This window comes from Punica granatum, chromosome 2, assembly GCF_007655135.1.
Source record: "Punica granatum isolate Tunisia-2019 chromosome 2, ASM765513v2, whole genome shotgun sequence".
Classification (NCBI taxonomy): Eukaryota; Viridiplantae; Streptophyta; class Magnoliopsida; order Myrtales; family Lythraceae; genus Punica; species Punica granatum.
Genome location: NC_045128.1, coordinates 30,648,902 through 30,665,555, shown reverse-complemented (window position 1 = coordinate 30,665,555; position 16,654 = coordinate 30,648,902). Strand labels below are relative to the sequence as shown.

Sequence of the window (16,654 nt, the reverse complement as noted above, 5' to 3'; positions counted from 1 at the left end):
TAATAAAGGGAATGCTTTTTCTTCTGAATTCTTATGTCAAACATACATAACTCTGCGTGTACAAGGACGGAAGCAAGATGGAATTTTGGGTTACATCCTAGAATCTCAGCAAAAGATTAATATGAGAATTTTAGGTACCGAAACAAAATTGTCCCCCTATTCTGCTCATAATGTCCTACTCCGGCATTGAGAGATTTGCAGAATTTTGCAACTCTGCCGAAGCGACTTACACACGAAGCTTTGAGCTTTATATATATCTGTGCCTACTGATCCACCTAGTCTTACCTCCAGATGTCCCACAACGGAGATCACTTGCGTATGGAGAGGTCAATGTGCAGGTAGGCGACACATGTCACAAACAGCAAGAAGAATACTGACGTCAGCATCATTGGCTCGGCAAGCATGAAGATCGGGCTGAAATGATAGTAAACCTACAAAAACAGTCACCCAAAAAATAAACATATGAATTGTAAGTTTCCCTTTAACTTCCACCACAAGGGAGAAAAGGAAAGTGGATGACCATAGGAACTGAACCGGTTTGGAAACTGGGCAGTTACCTGGAAGGGAGAGCTCTGCTCGGGAACAACATTTTCCTTTTCCACAACCACCACTGTCCTTCCAACAACGTCAAGGTATGAATACTTCTTCTGCAATCGTTCAAACAATGACAAGTATCCATTAAGAACGTATATTGTTCATTTCGATTTAATAATATATACGAACTTGCCAAATTTAGCCGAAAGAATATTGTCAAAGTATTGTTTCATTGAGCATACATACTATGAGAGATTGTACCTCGAGATATTGATTCACGGGAAAAGGAACAACAACTGATGGGTCTAGTGATCCTTCAGGCAGTACAACCTGAGATAACGAATCCAATAAAGCAAAACCTCATGAACAATCAGTGGAGCACTGATGCATAACAACTAAATCCAAAAGGCCCATATTGTATAAGTAAGAAAATAAACCTACTTTAATTGTTAGCTTGTCAACAACCGTCTCAACAAGAGGGCAGCCAAAAGTGAAGTTGAGATACCGCCTCCCATCAGGTGACTCGAAAAGGAAGTCTTCCAGCAGAAGTCCGTACCCGATAACAAAGGTTGCTTTCCACCCTCCAAAGAGAGGATACCGTGGTTCAATTTCTAGCTCAGACTGAGAAAAAAAGGTTTAGAAAAGAAGTAAAAAAAATGTTAAAAAAATGTAGGAGTTCGACCAAGGAAAATATATACTGCATTGATTCATCTGGAAAAAGGTCAATGATGCAAAGTAGGTACCTTCTTAGAATCCAAGCGCAAATGAGAAGACGAGATATTGCCAATTTCATCTCGGTAATACATGGAGTGTACTCTAGGCGGAAGTCGGGCTAAGAGATGCTTAAATGAAGAAGTACCACTAGAGCCCGGTCTGGATTGGTATTCAACTCTGCCAGAACCCGATCGATAAGAAATCTAAGCAACAATAGTCTAACTTGAAACAAGAAAACAAAGTGCCAGCTCTAGAATTTTAACATGTTAGCTTCCAAGGACTACCATGCAGCGATCTCAGATGAAGATTCCCACCAGACTGCATGCATGATTAGAAGCACTTCTCAATTACATACAATTAGAAGCAAGAAATTAAACCTACTTTTCCCCAGTGAGAAACATTTTATCACTATAATTACTGACCAAATATACATATTTGGACGTTCCAGGTATTCTATATTGACATGTCCCTCTTTCTTAAACACCATTTCTGTAAAGAAAGTATCACTTAATAATTACTAAGGAAACATAAATTGAAAATGTGGAAAGTTTCTACACACGGAAAAGTAATACCATGCAGAGACTAGCATAAGCAGCAGAACTTGCCTCGAAAACACGCCTTTGTGTCGAGCACCAGCATGGGCCAACTTGTATTGCTCTGTGACCTGAATGCTCCCCCAGTGAGATATTTCTACTTCCCGTACAAGCTCCTCAACGACGGCAAATGGATTATTGTTCTCAAAGTGCACAATGATCGGAGAATACGAGTATGGGGAACGATTCTCATACGGCCCATACCTCAGTTCAGCACCAGCTCGGTTTGTGGGTTCCACCATGGAGAACGATTCTATCTTAGAGCTTGGTGTCTTAATAAACGTAGTCTGCTGTTTAATATGATAAGGTGATAGTATTACCGCGCTATCACGATAATAGACCAGCTGAGATTCAGACTGGCTTATCTCCACTGGGAAGGGGTCCAATGAATGGGTTAACATGTAGAGTATTTCAAGCGTGGCAACTTCACCAGCACCTAATTTATTATGCAACGATATGGAAAAATACTTGGTTCCATTGGGTCCATCAGGTAGTTCTGCTGGGTTTACATCTAAGGGAAGATAGGTTTTCTTCTTCCGTTTTCCAATCACTGCTTGTGCTTTGAGGAGAGCAAGATGATCGGCCTGTGTTGGAGGGAAAGCAAGCAAAACTTCTGATGCAGGAGATGTCCCCGTATTCTCAACCTGAATAAGGATAGAGTGTGATAAAGCATACATATGAATATGAGTGGAGATGCTTATGCGGTAAAATGGTATTTTCGAAGAAGAGTGAAAGAAAAATTCACACATTCCACTTCATTCACCAGATCATCATTGTTTTACGAGAGCAGGAAAATTAATGAATTTAGTGATGGGGAATGAGTATATCAAATCAACAAAAGGAAAATGTGTTACCTTCAATGTCAAGAACACCTTGATGATATGTGAAGACAAGTCGATCTGCACCAAGACCAAAAAGAACCTCTCGTTCAGCAATACTTAAAATAAGAGTCGAATTACAACAGCCGTCATGGTAATGTCCTGAAAGATCAATCCTTAGTTGATATTCGGTGAGAAACTTCAACTGGAAAGGCAATTCTATCAATCCATTCTTCCATTAAGCACCGCCTCATATCTATAGCAAAAGGATAGCAAAACCTGATAGAAACTAGTCTTTTTCTTCAAGTTCTTTCTGTGATAAATTCTATAACGGACATGGGAGGGATGAAAAGAAGCCATAAACATGAGTCCCAGTTCCTATGCAAGTCACTGATGTTATTGGTATTGCATTGAACCGATAAACTGAAGCTTCAGTCATTCGATCAGACCCTGAAATGCAAAAATTCTCAGATCCCAAAACCCAATTTTTCTATGTATATATCAACACCTTCATACAGAATTCCGATATTTTTTTTGTCGATCCAAATTTAACGTACTCTCGGTCAAAATTTATGAGCTCCGACAAGAGAAGCAACGATGATGCTTCTGATTGACGACCCAACAAATTCAGTAAAATTACTTCAAATGATTTTTGGGTCTGTGAAAGATGCAACAGCGTTAAATTTCACAGCTTTTATATATATATATATATATATATAAAATCTTCAGCATTCAGACAAAACAACCACATAGGCGTTGAGATCAGAGGAACCCATCCCGAATTCATCACCCCCGATCGTCTTTCGGCAGAAATGAACAGAAGGACGAAAGAGCTTTACCCTGCGTTCCGCATTGACGATTTGGAGGTCCTGAGAGGAGGATGCGGGCAGGAAGCTGAGAAGCGCAAGAGAGGAGAGAACGAGGGATAGTCGGAGCAGCCTCATGATCGGCGGGGAGCTCTCAGCGCCTGCTGCCTTGTGTTCTGCTCTGCTCTGCTCCTCTGTTGGTCGAGCGTTGACTGACGAAGACTTTTTACAGAGCTTGGAGTTGGAAGGGCAGGGAGGGTGGAAGACGGGGAGAGAGAGGGGGAAGCGTAATGGGAAACTGGGCCTGGGCCCTTTTAGAGGCCCAATCCAAAAATGATAGGGCTGTTGTTCAATTTGGGCCGAATCCCTTGATTGGCCCATTTTGGGTTAGCCCGAGCACTGTAGACTTCCATTATTTTTAATTTGAATTATCCGACTCGATTTTTCTCTCTCTCTCTCTCTCTCTCTTTTTCCAGTTATAGAAATGGCTCATGGATTTAGTGTAATAAAATAAAAGTCATCATGATCAATAAAGGGGCACAAGGTAACCTCATGACGAGTATCTATGTCAATTTTTTTCATTAGTTAAAGTTCACGTTACTGCCAAGATATAATTGTACTAACAAATTTTTTATTGACAAAACGATATAAACCATTAAATTGGTCCGCATAAAGCCTCGAATGTCATCCGAACAATCAAATGTTCAAATCCGTCACATCATGACATGCACGGGAGTACGTACATTGGCCTTTGGCCGTCTGCATTATGGTGATCGCCTTTTCACTTAGCAAGGGGGATCTTCTAGCATATATAAGGGTCCAGAACAAGTGAGGTTTATTTTCGGATAAGTGGAATAATATTGAAATTAACCAAAAACAACATATTTACTACCACCGAAAAAAAAAAAAAGAGCAACATATTTACATAGGATAAGCCACTCATCCAAAGGAACAAAACAACTAGAAAGGAAATGGGTCCAAATGGTAGACCCAAAGCCAACCAACTACATATATGACCATCAATAATCAAATTAAAAGCTCATGAATAATATGGCTGACAATTTCAGCATTTGCATTCTTTATTGCTAGGAAAACTCAAAAGTTTTCCCCCCTTCCAATTATGATATACAAATACATCCCACAAGAGTTTCAAATTTCTATTCTTAGCTTCAAGATTGACATTCAGCTGCATTGTGTTCAATAAGATACATGGATTGTTTTCCTGTAAAAAAGGAAAAAAAGAAAAAAGAAAAAAGAAAAGAAAAGAGAGAGAGAAATATGGCGTAATGCAATGACACAATACACCGCTTAGTAATAAAGAGATTTCAGATTCGTTTTTCCGATCAATGGGGCTGCTCTTTGTTAGTTTTGTATAACCTTGGAATTATATTATAGATCACAAGAGTAAAGAATGGACAGAGAGAGAGAGAAGGAAGAGACTGACTTTTCGTGTAACAGCAGAACTGATTTTTCTCCAAGATCTTCCTTCTTCCCCCCCTTTGGACCCGGGACCATCCTTCCCTTTAAACCCCAAAAAAAGCTCAGAATAATTCTCCACAAAAAAAGAAAAAAAAAATTTGTTTTTGCCAGTGATTGCACTTCTCATCATTCTCATCATCACATCATCAATTCATTGCCCCCTGTGAGGTTCTGTTCAAACTGTTAGAAGAAAGCACATCATGACATTGCTCAATCCCATTATGATTAATGAATGAGAGCTAGCTTCTGAGGTTGAATCTATTCGTTCATGGCGTCCATGAAGTTGGGGTCCAAATCTGAAGTCTTCTTCCTCGACGGCCTCACCTGGTCTCCTCCTCATTCCCTGCCTTCTTTCCCTAATTCTTTTCCCATAAAAAAAAAAAAAGTGTTTCCTTCTTTGGCCTATTTCAGTTGTTCTTGAATCTTAGTATGGCACGGATGGATTGATCAAGACAACAATGTGGGCTCTCCGCATTGATCTGTCTGCTGGCCCTGATCCCTGAGAATGACAACCGGCATTGCCCTTAGCCTACAATTTAATTGCAGAAAGACATTATAAGTATCGAACAGTCAGTAATTTCATGCACGAGTTTGTGATGCTTAGGATTTACTCTCTGGGTTTTGACGATGGCAAGACAGCATTGCAGTATCTGTGAATTTGTAGAGCTTGTGGTGTTTTTCTTTTTGCTGAAGCTAAACAATCGCGAATATTTTTGCAGGTTCTGCTCGAAAGGGCTTCCGAGTGATATAATCATCGATGTCGGTGACACGTCCTTCCATCTACACAAGGTATGCAGCTTTTCTCTTCCTTCACTGGAAGTACAGTCCTTGGAATGTCCCCTTTCTTTCCTAATACGCAAACATCGAGTTATTGCTTAATATTCGTGTATTGCAAGAAACACGATCTTACTTATAAGTTTGAAGCACGAAAAAATTGATATGGGAATATTTTCTTGACGATCCATACATCATGTGAGATGATGCTACGAAGTTATTCTTCTGCCTCTCATTGTCTGCTGCTCTGCCCACGGTCAGAAATTACGTTTTTTGTCGAATGTGCTCTCTTGTTTTCAAGTCTAACAATCTGTAATTTTCATTTCTGATGTTTGAAATCAGTTTCCGCTGCTATCACGAAGCGGACTGCTAGAACACCTCATTGAAGAGCACTCGAAAGAAGACGAGAAGAAGGGCAGGATTCGTCTCGATGACATCCCAGGTGGGGCCAAAACTTTCCTACTCGCAGCCAAATTCTGCTACGAGGTCCAAATTGAGCTCACTGCATTGAACGTCGTAAGCCTACGATGCGCAGCAGAGTATCTTCAAATGACCGAAGATTACATCGAGTCAAACCTCATCTCTCAAACAGAACACTTTCTTGATGAGGTACTCTCCAACTGGGCCGACTCACTTCGGGTTCTTGAGGCCTGCGAGGAGGTCTTATTGCAGGCAGAGGAGCTCCACATTGTCTCAAGATGCATCGCTTCCTTGGCATCCAAGGCTTCTTGTACTGACCCGGCTCTGTTTGGTGAACCCACGTCAGGCCCCTTCTGGAATGGGATAACCACGGAATTGAAGCCTGATACTATGACTGATAACTGGTGGTATGAAGATGTCTCATCCCTTAACCTACCTCTCTACCGGAGATTAATCCTAGAAGTTGGGACCCGTGGGGTGAAACCAGAGAAGATCTCGGGGTCGATCATGCATTATGCAAACAAGCATCTTCCCTTAGCTGGTCGGCAACCGAGCAATCGATCATCAGACGGTCCCGTGTCATCGGACGAAGATCGGAGGAACCTTCTTGAAGAGATAGTAGACTTGCTTCCCCGGGAGAGGGGTGTCACCCTAACCAAATTCCTCCTCAACCTTCTGAGGACTTCGATGATGTTACATGCAAGTGAAGTTTGTCGGGAAAACTTGGAGAAGCTCATCGGGGCCCAGTTAGACCGGGCTCTTCTTGAGGACCTTCTGATACCGAACATGGGATATTCATCGGAAACTCTATATGATATCGACTGTGTTCAGAGGATGCTCGATCATTTCATGGCATCAGAGGGTGAAGAGAATCCTCTTCCACCTTCCTCAAACTGCGATGAGGGTCAACTTGTTGAAGGCTCAGACTCCCTGACTCCAATGACAATGGTGGCGAATCTCATTGATAGCTACCTGGCTGAGGTGGCGCCCGATGTTAACTTAAAGATTGCTAAGTTCCAGTCCCTTGCAGTGGTTATCCCGGACTATGCCAGGCCGTTGGACGATGGGGTTTATCGCGCAATTGATATTTATCTCAAGGTGATTGATCAGCTATGTTTCGTAAAGCTTCCACATTACATTTCTGTTTCGGCAATTGCTTGGATATCAAGAAAACCCGATGATTTCTTCGCAAGTTCCCATTCTCTTTCACATTCCAACTGTTTCATAAAACACTGTAAAACAAAACAACTTTGCATAAGCAAACTTTTGGTACATTTTTATTTCTTTTTTTTTTTTGGTTTCAATTGGAAAAAACATGAAGAGAAATTTACAATATATATATATATATATTGAGCAATCATCTGATCTTACTTGAAGACCAAGAAAACAGGATGATTTCTTTGTAAACATTCATTTCTCATTTCAGTTTGAAACACGAGAAATACTACTGGACGACAATAGGGACTAATTTTTCGCAGAATATCAGGCACATCCTTGGCTTATAGACTCCGAGAGGGAACAAATCTGCAGGCTCATGAACTGCCAGAAGCTTTCGCTAGAAGCGAGCACACATGCGGCCCAGAACGAGAGATTACCTCTCCGGGTAATTGTGCAAGTTTTGTTCTTCGAGCAGCTCCGCCTCCGAACCTCCATCGCCGGCTGGTTCTTTGTCTCGGACAACATGGAGAACTCCCAGAACCCTGGTGGCAATCTCGGGATTACAAGGACTGACAGAATTGAAGAGGTGAGAGAACGGGTCTCCGAGCTCGAGAAGGAGTGCCTGAGCATGAAGCAGGATCTGCAGAAGCTGGCAAAAGCTAAAGGGAGCTGGAACCTTTTCTTCAGGAGGTTCGGGTTCAGGCAGAAGCCACGGGACCCGAAACAGGCAAGGCCCAAAGAACCGAAACCATCGAAGCCATCAAACCCAAAAGTATCCGCTGCTCCAACAGAGGATGGAAAACAGAATCATCAAAATGGTAAATTGGAAGATTAGATTTTTCTTGACCAGCTTTTCCGGGAGTCTTTTTATTTTCCTGCTAAATTTGCCAGGTAATGAATTTCATTTTTCCTTTTGGTTCGATATCGGCTGTCTGAATGTACATTGTAAACTGCAATATGTATAAACATATGGATGAATAATCTCTTCTGCTATATTCCTCTAGTTCCGAATCTGTAGTCATCCCCAAATGACTTTACGCTCCAATTCTGATCAAGGGACATCGGAAATTCAGAAAACATCTGAAATCCTCGGCACACTGTAGTATCTCTATCAAACTGTCTCCCACCGAATTTCAACATGAATTACTCCATTCTTTGAATTGATCAAATGGTATTTCTCATTGATCCTTCCATTGTGAACAACATCGCTAAGATTAATTTGGACATGTCCCAGAGATTCCTACGGCATCCACAAGAAACCAAAGTCAGAATTTCGTAGGCTATAGAAGAAAGAAACAGGATATCCATTAAATGAAAAAAAGATGAACAAATCCCACCTTTGACCGAAAGCTGATGCCCGATCGCTTGCTCATGACCTCAATGTGGATCTTCTCCTTCAGAGGAGGCTCGTCGAGCATGAATTGGAACTCCTCGTTCCAGAATGGACGCCTGGTTTTCCGTATCATCTGCTTAAATGAACAGACCATCAGCATATTCTTCAAAGCCAATATCGCTCATTGCCAAGGAATATCCTTTTGTGGCTTTCTGGAATAAAAATGGAGCATGATGTTACCCTCGTTTTCTTCTTGTCTCCCCGGTAAACAACTATGGCATAGGGGTTGTTGTGCCTCTCCCCCTCCACATCCTCGGCTCCTATGACCATCACAGAGAGGAGACCAGCCCCTTCGAAGGCCCCATCTTCATCGGGCGGCTGATCAATCCCACTCTCGTATCTCTTGTATTCACTGAAAGACCCCTTAAAACTCGCACTTTCTTCCTTGAATGGGACAACGGTCAGCTCCACCACCAAGTGCCCTCTCTGCTTCTTATGGTGATCGTCAACATCCGATCCATTTTTTAGATTGAGCTTGAGTTCCTTCTTCTCATAGGGTCTCAGCGAGTCCAGAGGAACCAGCTGCATTCCTAACTTGTCATGCCCCCCGACCTGCCAATAAGATGTCAAAAAAATCGAGTTAAATACTATAACTTGGTCTCAAAATAATAAAAATTCTGACATGCCATCCGAGGTCTACATACTCTCTCCCCTCCCCCCTTCCTCCCTCTTGATATCTAGTCTCTAGTTAAACTGTATACCTTGTCCCAGTCATAGACTTGTAGCTTCAGAGTCTGAGTTGATGGGTCCTTCACGATGAACTTGAAATTCTCATTCCACTCAGGATTCAAGTTGTTCCTCTTGACATTGGTTTTCTTTGCAGGAAGTCTCTCGCCTGTCAGGCTTAGCTTCACATATGGGTCGGATGCTCCCAACAAATCCATTTTCAAGAGCTTCATTGCTCGAATAACCTTCACATGTAATATGCCAACAGGCTTCTTAGTGACTACTCTGCAAAATGGAAATTAGTGTTATATGGGAAAAACAAAAATTTTGTGATTCAACGATGTTTATAAAATCTTGGTTAAACTTACGTTGAAGGATCGAGAATAGGTACTTTGTGAGCTCGCGGCCAGAGATATGGACCCGCATTATTTTTTTTTATGGTCTCCTGCAAATTAAGAGTGAGTAATCGGTCTATTTTAACAAGATGACGAAGACGGATTTTCATCAGATGAGATCAAGATCCATATCCTTTTGTATGATCGATAAGAGTTAGAACCTGAATATATCTGTAAAGGCCAGGGATCGACATGATATCTGCTCCCAGTATTTTCATCCCGAAATCGACATACGGCTGCAGAGAAAAACAAAAACAGCCTTCCTAAGTTTTTTTCATAGAATATGAAAGCTTGCATTGTACCTAGCAATACTTCTACTTACCTTCTCCATCAGAGACACCGCGGCATTAGCAAAGCATGGGAAAGTAGGCACAAGGGGTTTCAGAGTGACGCGAGGAGCTGCAAACACTTGCAAGTCCACCAACTATGAAGCAGAAGAATTAGAATTGCCATTTTCCCGTCACAGAAATCAAGCAAGTTTTTTTTCTGGGGAAAGTGATCTTAATGCTATGCACTCCTGACCTGGATTCTGATGTGAAGAGATAGAACTTTCACCGACAGGACTATGTTTGGGTTTCCTGCCCATCTAATTGCCGGTTCCATGACTAACTCTTTTTCGTTAGTCTGGAAAACTTTAATTCCTGCCATATCAAGAATTTTGGAACTATAATATGCAATGCACAAATTCACATCAATCCTGTAAATAGACTTCATATAGAATCGAGAAACCTTTTTACTCACCGTGTATTACAGGCGGGAGAGTTCCTAGACTCAAATTCTCGAACTGGATAGCGTCTATGTGGAACTTCCCAATGTACTGATCAAACATGGGCTGTGCAATGCTTCTAATATTGGCACATATCGCCTATTATTCACAGGAGTGGAATCAATCTCCAAATTTTCCTTAAGAATCAAAACGGAGAAAGGAAAATAAAGTGCTGTGGCATCACCTTATCTAAGTATGGCCACATGTCCAAGATAAATTTGTTCAACCAGTCTACCTATCAAATATAGCAAAGTATATGTGATCATAAATTTTCGCACGTAGACAGATACATTGCTAGCTATCACAGACTTCGATTCGATACTCAACTCTTTCATAGTCGGGATTCTTGATCCATAATGGGATCTCTGGCAGAATATCATCGATAGCTGTCGTATCTAATTGGTCAAACGGCCTAATTACGGGATCCTGCAACCGGCAATTCAGGAAAAAGAGAGAACTTTCAGTCCTTCACAGAAAGGGAAAAGGGCAATTTCATCAGATTAAGTTCGACCGTTTTTGAAATTTCATCTGATGGAAAGACAAGTCTAATTCATTCGTGAGATAAAATTTCTTCCAACTGAAACTCAACCGAGAAAAAAGGGCCAAAGATAAGTCCTCTGTGAGCAATGTGGTCAAATATTCAAAATAGCACACATTTCGAAGATTGTAATCGACAACATTTCAATTAATCCTTCTTGTCAAATCCCCACACAGAGGAACGATCAAGCAGTGAAGCAAGCAAGAGCTGCTAAGCTTAACGGTGAAGGCATCATCACCTCGACATCCTCCGGCTCGGAATAGATAAACAAGTAAAACCCGATGAAGAGGCCGACGGAAACGCCGATCCCGAACCCGAGAATCCCCAACAAGGTGCTCACGAACCCCATTCCTGATATGAACACCGGAAGCAGAAGCAGAGCAAGGAGACAAACAAGAAAAGAGGAACGGAGCAGACACTGCAGAGCAGCAGCCAAGCTCGGAACTTTCCGCGAGTCCTTCGAAAATCAAACACACCCTTTAAGTTTGGTGGAAGAAGAGAGGGCGAAGAGCTTGGTTGGTTTAAGAGGAGGACGAGAATGGTGATAATGGAGGAACACAGAGTGCGCAGAGGAGGAAGCAATGCAATGGGATGGCGATGACGTCGATGAAGTACTCACAGCGCGGATCCGCCACAAACGGTGACGACAAGATTCCCCGGAAGAGAGAAATAAAAATGAATTTCCTCCGTAGTCATCTTCTTGTCTGTCTCCTGGTCGTCCCTCCCCTTCGTCTTATGAATTTTCCCCTGGCATGAAATTACTGCATTACCCCCACACCTTCAAGATGGCCATCGGGAAAATTAAAAAATTCTATGATACAATTGTTCAAAATGAGGGCATGATATATGTACTTACTTCACCGGCTGAAATTCGATCTTACAATCTTTATAAGATAGAGATCGAAAAAAAAATTATGAATGTTGAGATGTGACTTTAAGAATTCAGTGGTGGAGATTTAGAGGTATTACAAATCTTTCCGAATGTGTACAGTATTCTTGTATCAAACGTGTTAAGCTTACTAATAATGTAGATTTCCCACAAAACTTTTTCCATCTCACCACACGTAACATATTGGCATTGTTCTCTAAAATCACTGATCTCAAGCAAGGATATTATATCCAATTTATAACCTTAGTGGACCGACCTTTCTCAATTGGATTAATTGAGATCCAATTAAATTTTCGAATGCCAGGTTTCATGCCGAAAGGAAAAAAAAAAAATTGTTGTGGCATATATATTACCTAGGAAAATGCTGGATCGCTTCTTTATTCAATTCCCTTTCGTGACTTTATTCTCTCTTTTATTGATTTATAATAATAGATTCCAAGCTAACTTTAATTATCTGTCGTATTGTATTCTCACTCTTTCTTTTTCTTGATGTTTTGGGGAAAATTTATTCTAAGGAACTGTGATTTTCTTCAGCCAAGCAACTTTCGTAATAGACAATAGAACATCCAAGTGGCAAAGTGGGAGAGTTTGCTTTGAAGTTGGCCTCGGGCAATTGAGACTAATGAATCTTCAAATTGAAAAAAATATTATTATTTTACGTTAAATGCTAATATATATGAATAAATATAAATTAATTTTGCTTAGTCGTATCGTTCGAGAAGAACGTTAATTAGGATAAGTCATGGTTTTAAAAAAATAATTTATTTTACGTTATAATGAAGACTCATGTAACTTAATAAGTGCAAAAAAGAAAAAAAAAATGCAATACAAAATTTTCCCTAGTAAAGACTGAATCCGCAGATCTTTTGATTTTAGACAATTACTAATTAGGTCATTGTGCTAAATTTCTTTCTCTAAAAAGTAATAATTTTGAAATGCATGATGAGCTCATACGATTTTGAAAATGCTATCTTACATCTATAGAACATTGAGTGTGCCCCTCCCCCGTCTCAGCGGAGAGGAAATGAGAGGGAGGGAAGTGTTCCAAGGTCGAAGGTTCGTACGTTTGCTGTGTGAAAGCGAGGAAAGGTATTATAATCTAGTTCTAAAAAGTACAAACAAATATGATTATTTAAAATAATAATTTAATTTAATAATTAGATTTGTTCCCTTATTGAGATTTTCTATCAATGTCATCATAAGTTACAATGTCCTTCCCCAATTGGTTCACTTGATATATACGTGTAAGGCTCATCAATTTAATTGATTAATTCGTGTGAAAATCAGTGCTCTACGTCAAGGGTTGATGCTAGCCCATGAATGCAAGATCTGGAAGCTCATTGTGGAACTTGATGCAACGTTGGTTATCAACTGGGTGTGGGCAACTCCTCTAATGTTGCTCTAATGAATCCGATCTATAATTGCACGACTATTTACCAACAATTTAACGTGATCTTTTCCAAGCATGCCTATAGAGAGGCTAACAAATGTGCAGATCATCTTGCTACTCTCGGAGCTGAAATGACTGATGGCTTTGTTACTTTATCTTTCCACTTTTCTCTGTTAGGAAGTTCTCGTTTGATGACGTTACGATACTATGGACCCCAAGAACTCTAAGCGCATTGCGCACGAATGATTAGTTGCAAATGAGCATACTTTTTTACCAAAAGAAAAAAAGAAGCAGAAATACTATTGATCCCCAAACTCTGCCAAATATGTCTTTAATCTTCTTTTTTTTGGGGGGTGTTAGTTTTATAATCCTTTACAAAGAATTTTAATAGACATGTCCGTTCAATTCTTAGTCCCAATATTTTTTCCATTCCATTAGTTATGTTCGTATTTGTCAGATCACCCATTATGCCACGGTACGGCATATAGACTATCTTTTTATTTTTATAAGTCATATGATTTCATTAAGGAAAAACTACACATTTACTCACTTTTCTATCTTCATCATTTTTTCTATTTTTTTTATTTTCGTCATATACCTTCCATTAATTTTCTATTTTCGTCCTTCTGTTAACTATTATGTTAAAAATGTTGAGTTGGATCCTTGTAGATTCAACATTTATGACATATCAACAAAATTTTATTTTATTGAAACTAAAAAAGCCAAAAACGTTAAAAATAAAGAGAATTGAAGAACGGAGAAGAACATGGATCACAATGTTACTTCTTTCTCTTCCAACCAAGCCAAAGTAACGAAAGAATCCAACTTTATTACGTTTGCCTTCCATCTCCATTATTTATCGTCTGAGGTCTAACACATAGCGTTCGAAAATTTCCAGAATTCATATTAGAAAAAGACTCGAATTGATAAATAACAAGGGAGAAGATGTGACATAAGAGTGAATGAGATGAATATGATAAAGACTAAATAGAGGGTGTAGATTCGAGTTTTACAATCGAACAAATCTTCTTGGAACTAATTCATTTATGGGATGAATATGCTTTAAAAGCCAATACGTTTCAATGAAACGACACTAGGCAATGAAAGGAGAATGTTGAAGTGAAATTGGGGATTTGCATGATTAAATTAGATTTTTGTTAATTTGATAATTGCGTAAGTTGATTTTAATTAGACTTTTCTTGGATTTGGAAAATTGATTTGTTTAAACTCATTGATGAAGAAGAAGAGCTATTATTCATAATATTCTTCTTTCTTTGTTCATCGATTTTTTTCTTTTCTGACTTTCATTTATTTGTTTGGATGATAAACTTTTATTATATTTTAGATTTAACATAAATTCATCACATAAATTCTTTGCTGATGAAACGTCATGAGTTAAGCAGCTAGTTTTTTCAGGATTACACCCTGTCCATCTATCAAAATAAAGGGGCTATATTTGAACCAGTTTCACTCTAAGACTACCAAGTACTCGATCTGGTTAAAGTTGAGCAAATCTAAGTATATGACCTATCACTGATGGAGAATCCATGGGAAGCCAACTCAACAAAGTTAACGAAGAGGTTAACAGAAGGCTGGATATAGAAAAATAATGTAAGGTGTATGACAAAAATAGAAAAGTAAGTAAAAATAAAGGACTAAATGTATAGTTCTTCCTTTCATTAATAGAGGATTTGTTTATGAAGTAAATTAAATCCCTCCCATAAGATTAGGGCCATAATCACCAACATAGAGATATCCGTGCCAATGCGTCCGCCGTAAATGAGAACATCTTTCTGAATCTATGTATACGAAGACTGAACCGAGCCTTCGTTTTCAAATCGAGGTAGAGTTGGTAGATAAATTTTGATAAATGTATGATTATTCCACACATCAAGCAACCCACTCAATGTCAGGAGAATTAAGAATTTGATTTGGTTACCTAACTCTCTAGTCTCTAACCAATTTGTATCTTCACTTTCCTGCCCAGAGCCAACTGATAAATCTGTTTAATCATGGCTTAGTTTGCAAGCTGTATATATCTTTTTTTTTTGTCACATAATGATGGTTCTAGTGTAATGAAATATAAATCCTAATAGCTTATAAAGGAGTATCGAACCTGAAACTTCTTAATTACCATACGAGAGTGTGAAATACTGTTACACCCTCTTTGATGGTATGCAAGTTGTTGATTCTTAATTAAGCTTACAATGAGCACTGAAACCCAAAAATATTTCGAAAACTCTAAATCCCTCCCCGAACCATCCTTGCATTGTCCATTGCATACGACCTTCCAGATTTAGAGATATGAAACTGATCAGAATTGAAAATTAAATACTATTAAAAATGGTGAAGCGCAGTGACATACATTTTGCTTAGTAAAAGAAAAGGTTCAAGGTTCGATATTTGTGATGGGACTATCCGTACGTCTTTATTAGTTATTAGAATTTCTATTTTATTATGCTAGACCGATAACCTTCCTTACAGCGAGGAAAAAAGAAAAAAAAAGCTCCCAGTCAGCCCTTACTACTTCTTGCATGAACCTATCTTCATAATAATAATAATAATAAAAAGAATAATCTTTTCTGCAAATCTCTTCATCATTAAGGCATATGTAATTTATTTATACCTGATCCCATAGCTAGTTTTCCATCCCCAATTACCAACTTGGCTCTCCTTATAGCCATGGTGAAGCTCTCGAGAAGATTAAATCAAAGACGACCAACTCCTTCATTATTAAGGAACTATTCCAATAATTTCGAGCCTAATTTTCAAACATTTCCTTTTTCATGCGGCAAATATTATAAAGAACAAAAAACGCACCGGTGTTATAGGCAACAACTAATTTTTTTTGGGTGTACTCACGGGCAACAACTCTTACTCGATGCCAAATTAGAATACTGATAATTGTATATGTAAATTTCACTTATCGATGGCTTCTTATTCCGAAATTTAGACAAAAGGCATATTCTAGCTATATCCGGAAGATATTATCCTTCCATATAGTATAAACTTAAATGTTACGCAGCAATAAACCAATAAAAATTTGTACTAATCTTTAAATTGCATAATTTCAGGACAAGGAATTCTGTAAGAGAAAGTATGTTTAAAAATAATGAGCTTCTCTTACAATCGATCTCTTTTTTTTTTTTTGGCAGGGCAAGCTTTCCTTTTTCGTCTGGATACAATACAATTCATTTAGCGGAATAATAATTGATGAAAAATTTCTAGTGTACACACTAGTATCCGAAAGTCTAATGGGCTCCGACTAATTCAATCAAGTTGGGTCGGTTCACTAAGTGGTAAAACTTTTCCAATGTTGAT

General features: G+C 39.2%; 3 protein-coding genes across 4 annotated transcripts; 1 reads left to right on the top strand and 2 right to left on the bottom strand.

Annotated features, from left to right (window-relative positions):
* LOC116197340 (dolichyl-diphosphooligosaccharide--protein glycosyltransferase subunit 1B) lies at nucleotides 1-3,878 on the bottom strand. The gene is made up of 8 exons (XM_031527456.1): nucleotides 3,499-3,878; nucleotides 2,696-2,740; nucleotides 1,854-2,485; nucleotides 1,278-1,425; nucleotides 976-1,155; nucleotides 796-864; nucleotides 558-647; nucleotides 1-431 (listed from the first exon to the last, which is right to left on the bottom strand). The coding sequence occupies exons 1-8, from the start codon at nucleotides 3,844-3,846 to the stop codon at nucleotides 309-311; spliced, it is 1,635 nt and encodes a 544-aa protein (XP_031383316.1). The 5' UTR covers nucleotides 3,847-3,878; the 3' UTR covers nucleotides 1-308.
* A 701-nt stretch (nucleotides 3,879-4,579) lies between these two features.
* On the top strand, nucleotides 4,580-8,218 carry LOC116197508 (BTB/POZ domain-containing protein At5g03250-like). Its single transcript, XM_031527673.1, has 4 exons — nucleotides 4,580-5,271; nucleotides 5,664-5,733; nucleotides 6,061-7,236; nucleotides 7,625-8,218. Exons 1-4 carry the CDS (start codon nucleotides 5,213-5,215, stop codon nucleotides 8,129-8,131), a joined length of 1,812 nt encoding a protein of 603 aa, XP_031383533.1. The 5' UTR covers nucleotides 4,580-5,212; the 3' UTR covers nucleotides 8,132-8,218.
* Nucleotides 8,161-11,778, bottom strand: LOC116197509 (synaptotagmin-3). 2 transcript variants are annotated; one of them, XM_031527674.1, is made up of 12 exons: nucleotides 11,293-11,778; nucleotides 10,844-10,942; nucleotides 10,701-10,751; nucleotides 10,492-10,615; nucleotides 10,273-10,391; nucleotides 10,073-10,174; nucleotides 9,912-9,986; nucleotides 9,724-9,800; nucleotides 9,391-9,640; nucleotides 8,870-9,241; nucleotides 8,634-8,762; nucleotides 8,161-8,536 (listed from the first exon to the last, which is right to left on the bottom strand). In XM_031527674.1, exons 1-12 carry the CDS (start codon nucleotides 11,401-11,403, stop codon nucleotides 8,408-8,410), a joined length of 1,638 nt encoding a protein of 545 aa, XP_031383534.1. In that variant the 5' UTR covers nucleotides 11,404-11,778; the 3' UTR covers nucleotides 8,161-8,407. The 2 variants fall into 2 exon arrangements, with proteins under 2 accessions (XP_031383534.1, XP_031383535.1); XM_031527675.1 differs by having other exon boundaries at nucleotides 10,844-10,982; nucleotides 11,293-11,435.
* Between the last annotated feature and the right edge of the window lie 4,876 nt (nucleotides 11,779-16,654).